The sequence below is a fragment of the Montipora capricornis genome, chromosome 4, assembly GCF_036669925.1.
Source record: "Montipora capricornis isolate CH-2021 chromosome 4, ASM3666992v2, whole genome shotgun sequence".
NCBI lineage: Eukaryota > Metazoa > Cnidaria > Anthozoa > Scleractinia > Acroporidae > Montipora > Montipora capricornis.
Genome location: NC_090886.1, coordinates 20,478,334 through 20,485,833, shown reverse-complemented (window position 1 = coordinate 20,485,833; position 7,500 = coordinate 20,478,334). Strand labels below are relative to the sequence as shown.

The 7,500-nt window shown below is 39.5% G+C and overlaps 1 protein-coding gene across 1 annotated transcript in view; it reads right to left on the bottom strand.

Annotated features, from left to right (window-relative positions):
* Positions 1–346: 346 nt before the first annotated feature.
* Positions 347–7,500, bottom strand: part of LOC138044529 (cholesterol oxidase-like) — a 12,358-nt gene continuing 5,204 nt past the window's right edge. The window contains exons 4-7 of the mRNA XM_068891015.1: positions 4,907–5,407; positions 4,159–4,474; positions 1,911–2,081; positions 347–1,085 (exon numbers count right to left, since the gene is read on the bottom strand). Coding sequence (XP_068747116.1) covers positions 1,078–1,085; positions 1,911–2,081; positions 4,159–4,474; positions 4,907–5,407 — 996 coding nt within the window. The 3' untranslated portion in view covers positions 347–1,077. The remainder of the gene's footprint in view (positions 1,086–1,910; positions 2,082–4,158; positions 4,475–4,906; positions 5,408–7,500) is intronic.

The following is a 7,500-nucleotide window of genomic DNA, read 5'->3' as shown; positions in this document are numbered from 1 at the left end:
TTCTACTTTGAAAGAAACGAAGAACTTACCTCTGAATTTACTGACAGATGATAAGAGCAAAATCTAAACGTCAAGATGCGATCTTAAAACAAGGGCATACTCTATCTAGGAATCATACATTCAGCTCTCATGATCACGTTTCAGTTCACAACAGAGCCGGAGTTGAAAGGGAAAAACTCTTGGAAAGGTTTCTGCTAAAACGTCTAACGGAGAGAAAATTAAAAAGGCCTTTGGCATTGTTTGAAGCCCCCACCCCAACCCCCCCCCCCCCCCCCAACCTCCCTCGTCCCTGAGACGAATCATCGAGCACTACACGATAATCAGACCACTAAGAACAAAGGAAGGCTTCAAATTCCGAATTTTTAATGACCCTTCTTTTAGACAACTTTGATTATTAAAAGTTAGTATTTCACAAAAACAAGCTCAGGTTATTACGTACATATCAATGAGTACGGACAACACCCTTGGCAACTTACAAAAATGTAGGTACTTTATATACCTTTGCCGAACTTCTCCCTGTTTTTAATCTAACAGCAACAAGACCACATCCTCTTGCACAGCTAGCAGCTGTGGTCCTAAGCCTTGTTCAAGTAGCAGAGACAGACTTTCACGAAAAAACAAACTAAATCTACTAGCTGATTACACGCAAAAAGCAAAGATTAACTGCGTTAAAAGCTATTATACGAAATTGATTTGATTCGCTCGCTCGACCATTGGGTCAAAACTTTACCAAGCTATCCAAATTACACATACAACCAAAGAAATAGAACAACTATTATGTGCAACTTATGAGAAAAAGCAACAAAAAACAAAGAAGCGTTTGATCAGTTAGCTCCTGCAAATATCACTTTGTAATTGGAAAATGTTAACAAAACAAAAAGAGTCACCGGTATGTAAGCTTGAAAAATATTCTCTTCGGAAAAGGTCTGCAATCAACAGCAGCTAAAGAGTTTTAGCGATTTTATTTTATTTATTTATTTATTTTCGATGCAATGCTCGTTCTCTGAGCGGTAAAGTTCTCAAATGACTTTAACAATGCAGGTCTGAATCCATCAATCCTTTCCTGACCGGCGAGACTTAGTAAACTGAAAAAAAAAAAAAAATTCAAACAATTCAGTTTTTCCAAATACCTTTGTGTTTCATTATGTCGAGTTATGCCATAGACTCTCATAATGGCGGCCAAATAAAGCATTTTCTGTTTTAATGCTAATGAGCCTTTCTAGCCTCGCTACGACCAGCGAATTAAAAAAAATACTTCTTTGAAAATTACATTAACATAAATACAAAAGAATGTAAAGGTCGTCGCCATTTATGAAAGTGGTCTATGCGTCTTTCCAGATCTCAGCTAGGAATGACAATTGTATCCAATGAAGTTCTTGTTCCGACCACCCAATCATCGACACCTTCTGATAATCCAATAAGAAGCTGAATAAGACTTCTTTTGATTCTGATTGAATAGCTTGCCACGTGAAAGAATGGCCGTATTTATACCAGAGGACGCTTAAGACGAAAGACAGTATAATACCACCTCTCCTTTATTTCCTTGTCTCGAGATGACTTTTCACATTTCAGTTATTTTCTGTCTCTACCCTGAGCTAACTTCACACTCAAATTAACGACGAATTCAGCTACCAGGTCAGCTTCAAAATCTGGCTAAGTTGCGGCAAGAGACTATAGACAAAAAAGTTGCCTTTTTTAGGATATCAGTGATAAATAAACTGAGTTTCAAAAACACATGCATGTGTGCATCGGAAGAGAAATAGTCTGCGAATTTGCATTCAACATTTCTTGCATCGCCAGCAATACATGCTTGGTTTTATCCAGATGCACGCAGGTGCACGATTTTTGAAACTCTTAAAACAGACTTATTTCACATCTGGGGGACCAAAACTCAAACTATTTTGCCGCACCTAAAGGAGTGAAGGTGTCGTAGTCGATGGTCCAACCCTGCCTTTCGGCAAGAAGCCGAATGCATCGCTCTGCTAGCATCCCTATGGTCAGTGTGGGATTAACACCCACAGGTCTAGGGACAATGGATCCGTCAACAACCATCAGTCCGTCCAGGAGATTATCAGTATTTCCTGAAAGAATTAAGATTACACAATTACCCCTAGAAGTTATTTCTCCTAAGAGGCAATTCTGTTAAGTTTACTTTTCAGGTGTCTATAAGAGACGATATATCATCATCATCATCATCTTATTTCAAGAATTTATTTTAAATTTAACAAATTGAAGAAATACACAACCCGCATATAGTAAAGCTAATCGAGGCGGGCTGTGTAACTTACAATCAAATTTAGCAAAATAGATCAAGAGTAAATCAGGTAAATAAATAATATAATAGGTATACACATACATTCACAGAGAGCTAGCGTTTACATAGAGCAATAAGCTAGAAGAGGACGTACACAAAACATAAGAAAGTAATAATGATAGCTAGAGTGTGATTGATGATAACTTGTAATTTTTTTAGATGAACTTTGAGATATCTAACAAATGATCCTCATCACCAAGAATCGCAAGTAAAAATTGGTGAATTGTGTTTTTGAAAGTTTTTTTCCCTAAGTTTACGCAAGTCAGGCTTCAGGCAATTCCATAACTTAGCTCCGAAAATGGAAAGCGAATTAAGTCGAATACTCAGTCTTGATTTATTAACAACTTGCCAACATCAGAAAATCTAGTGTTACATTAATGAACGTACGCGTCGGATGAACAGGTAAAAAGATCAGTTATTCGGCGACGGCAACAATAACGCCACAAAACAATTATTATTGGTTAAAAGAGAATAAAGAATCGTGCAGCACGGCTTTGAGCACAATTTTGTGGTACTCGGCATAACGACTCTGAAACGCTCGTACCAATCGACTTTTAGGATACTTCGTCCACATTGTAGGACGTGAACTTGATGGAATGATCGTCAAAGACAGTGAATGACAGAGCAAAGTTGTTTTTGAGGTGACGTTTACGACGTCGCCGTCGTTGATCTTAGGGCCCTAATTGCTTAAAGCCCCGCGTCCACACAATCAATTTTAGTGACAATTTTATGGCAAATACATTTTATGTTGTAGATAGCACAACAAATGTTTATATGGTCAGCAATGCCTTTGGACAGCAGAGATAAGCAGAAACAAGGCGAAGTTACCTGGTAGCTCTTCAATGGCGCTCAATGACTAAGAGGCAGGAATTTGCCACAAAGCTAACACAGCTAACCTTAACGCCGTCTTTCGGAACCAACCAACGAGATCACGTTTATTCAACCAAAAACACATAACAAATACCCTAGGTGCCAAGGAATTTTTTTCAAAAGGTCTTGGAGAGTGCTATGGGGGTGGGGCGTAGTGACCCAGGACTGAGAAAAGACCTCTGGTGTCACGAGCCCGGACCCTCAGTTCCCTGCGGCAAACCAATTTTCACCTGTCAAGATGACAGTGCGACGCGATCAAATGTATCACCGAAAATTCCTGGAAATTGTGACTTACAATGAAAGGCTCTTTTTCATAATTTGAGCCACTTCAACCAAAATGCATTGATTTTAAGTTGCGTGAATAAGAGTTATTTGAGGAGAATCTGTTTTCTCAAGAGCAAAACTTTACTGTCGAAACGTGTTTTAAAATAGGATTTCATAAACAAAGAGATTGAATCTAAGTGCAGTACAGAACACTTCGAAATACGACATTCCTTACCATCTTTCGTCACTCTCAAGTCCTCCTTTTTCTGTTAGCATTGTAATCAATGAACAAGTTATTGCGTTCAAATTACTTTTGCGAACTCGACATCAAATTTTGGCGCTTCACAATCCTACCGACCTTCCTCCACGGTTTCCTTTGAAACTGGCCCTGTTCACTATTTTCTTTATTCGTTGCGAGTATATTACAAATACGAGAAAAGCACCTTAGAAAGAACGCGTCGCATAATCAAGGACTTCTCAACTCGTCAACTCAAGTTTTACTCAAGGATAGTCAGTCGGCTTAATCAAAAACATAGTAGTATTTCTTCCTATTACGTATTAAGTTACCAAAATAATACAGGGAATTCTCTGGAAGAAAGTTTTTTTTTTTCCGTTCTTACAGTTAAGGAGTCCTTTTCAACTTTAAATCTACGAAGGACCTGAAATAGACAGCGCAATTTTCGACAAATCCCTCTTAACACTTCACGTACCATCAAACACTTGTCCAGCATGATTCACCACAGCTGTTTTTCCCGATTCTCCCATTGAGCATCCACCAAGAGGATGTCCTGTGAGAACACTTCGCTTCTGAGGTTTGGCCCACTTTGGATACGGTACATAAGTGCCACCAAGACCGTCAGTCATTTCTTTCATCCTTCTATTTACTTGGAAGAAATTGCTTTCACACCCCACTTTTTCCCAAGTGATATCAAAAATGCCATTGTTATATGAAATGACGCCTCTTGCGTCATCATGACTCATACCAAGGAAAGTCAGAGATTTGTCGCCTGCCTCGGACTTTACCGCCTGGACAACGAGAAATATCTATCAGTCAGTCAACTTAATTCAAGAACAATAATCCATAAAAATAAAAATAGAGCCTATTAAAATATGTCATTAAATATCGCCAGCGAAGTCGTGAGCTCCAAATCCTACCAGAACAAGCAGGGTACAGCTAGTTTTTTTTTAAAGGCAATCACTTTGTGCATTAATAGCCCACTTTCGATATATTAAAATTCAGTCCTAAACACAAGGACTTATCTTGAGGCTATGGGGAATAACTCTTCAAATTCTTGCATTTATTCCCCAGAGCCTCGAGATGATGCCTTTTGTTTAGGAATGAATTTTAATATATCGAAAGTGGGCTATAACAATGTTGATTTCTTTTAAACTCGTTCGCAAAAATCTGTCAGTCAATAACCAATCAATAAAAAAGAAAAGTGCTCATAAAAGTATTACCTTGTAAAATTTGTCGATATCCTCAAGATCAGGATACTGCTCATCGCCAGAAAACAGTGCCTTTACAGCCAAGCCAATGATGTAAGGAGAAGCCAAGCCAACAGGGATTCCAAAATCTTGGACAACATGGTGCTTGTCAAAATTCCCTGGGGTGAAGGGACGAAAATCTGCTATGGTGGTTATTGTTGGACCCGGTGGATGATCGACCCCTGGGGCGGTCTCAAAAGGAATGCCGATTGCGTTTACGACATCTTTCCCCCAGAAACTGGATGCTACCACATCGCCATTGGTGGAAAACCGCTTTCCGAGCTGATTGGATATATTAAGCCCATTTGCCTTAGAGCGCAAAAGTACCTTTGTAGAACCTATAGCACCGGCGCCAAGAATGACAAAAGTGGCTTGTACTTTATGTTCCACGTCAGTGCTCTCGCCGTCAAGTCGTTTGTAGGTGACATCCCACCCAGTAGAGTCGGCAGACCTTTCCACTGTTAGGACCTCAACCTATCAAAGTTGAAAATAAAGTAACGGCGGCAGTACTTTATCCTTTTTTTTTTTCATTCCATCATACCAAATTTACACGTTTCCCCCCAGTCACGCACTTGCATAGCTAAAGCATACCCTGTCCCCTTTCTTGACGCATGTATGATCGGTCCGCGATAGTTGTGTATATCACATTATTAAAAACTGGATCATTGGATAATGCAATTCGAGAGTTTTGATTGGCTAAGCCATCATGGGTTATGAGCCATTATACCATGATCTACAAACACGGCAAGCATATGCGTGATTTTTTGGGCTTTTTTAGTTTTATTGTAGTCTAGTTTTCTATATTTTGGGGGCGTTTTTAATGAAACAATTATTCCACTCGCGCTTGTTGGATATGAGATGATTATAGCCAACTCGGCGCTACGCGCCTCGTTGGCTATCTATCATCTCATATCCAACGCGCGCTCATGGAATAATTGTTAAATACTTCGTCTGGTATATCCAAAACTGCAGCATAACAAGACGCACTTTTTTTAATGATAAATGTCGCAAAGTATCCTCTAATCCCTTTTCCCATCTCACCATCACATCCGACTAAAAGAAGGTGATGAACGACACAGTGTTCTCACAACCTTTCCTTTCAGCCATTAATAATAATAATAATAATAATAATAATAATAATAATATTTATAATTATTATTATTATTAAACTGAACTACTGATATCAGATTTGCAGCATTTTCATTGGCTCGCCGGACACAGGCTGTTACGTACGCCGGTTTTTTTTGTAGGAACGCTGATAAAGTAAACATTGTTCACCTTTCCTCATAATACAGAATGTGTCCTCAGAGACAAACCAATTTACAGTAAATTAGTGCGACATCGTCGGATACAAAAACCCAAAAACACTGTGGAAAAAAGGGGACGTATACCCCCTGACTCGTCCCCAGTCGTCTCTCATGGTCTCATTGATTATCAACGAGGGATGCGCGGGGGCGAGTGTGGGGGGTGATGGGAAGGCGGAAAGGAGAGAGACGACTGGGAAATCCTGTTCTCAAGATGGCCGACGAATCAATGGCGGATTTTGTCCCAAGTGAGAATTTCGAAGATAGGCCTTTTCACCGTGCTTCTTTTAGTTGAAAATTGCCTTGTCCGCACATATCATGTAGAGGAGAAGCCGGCAAAGTGTTTTTCGAGGAGAAAGGTTTCACACAACATTTTCGGGCCAAACACGTCAGAGTAATCTTTGACGAGGAAAAATTTACACGGAAGCGTGGCGGCTGTTTAAGTTTTTTCACGGCCAAGAAACAAAAGAACACCTAGAAAGGCTTACTACAGAACGCGGTCTTCAGGTTTGTTGTCAATATGTCTTTTGTTTTCGTTATAATGCACATATTTTACGCTTCAATTCTCAATAAGTATTTATGATACATTAGAGGATTACATTGAAAGTTACTTTACAACACTTCTGATGGCCATATAGACCAAAAAATTGCATGAAGATATCCACTTAATAAAAAGAAAGCGATATCGTGCGAAAAAACGATCGAATACGACTTCGTACAACTTTTCGACTCGTAGAACAACTTTTCGACACAGGATTTCCCAGTCGTCTTCCTCTCTCGTTTTCTCCCTTCTCATCATGCCTTCGTGCGCCTTCCTTTTCCGCGTGAAGACGACTGGGGACGAGTCAGCGTATACCCCACCAACTGCGGCTTAGGTACGATAACAAATTCATTAAAACTAACAAACCAGTTAAATCATACTTAAAAGTTGAAAGCTGAATTGTTGCTGACCTAAAATGGTTTTCAAATTGTAACGGACTACTATACATTATCTGACACTCCTACCCATAATACCTCTCGCACACCACCAATCCTGCTGCCCGTCCCGACAAAATAACTCTTACGCTTCGCTACATTGTCAAAACTAACGTTTATCGTTTAATTATTGCATTCTGAAGATTCTAGACTTAACGTAATGATATACGTCACAATAGTTAGTGACTCTAAAAGCATTTTCGTTGTAAGCGAAACCAGATCGTTTGACATCGAGGTTGTCTCTTTTTTTAGGGGCGTAGCAAGGATTTTTCAAAGAGGCGGTGGGGG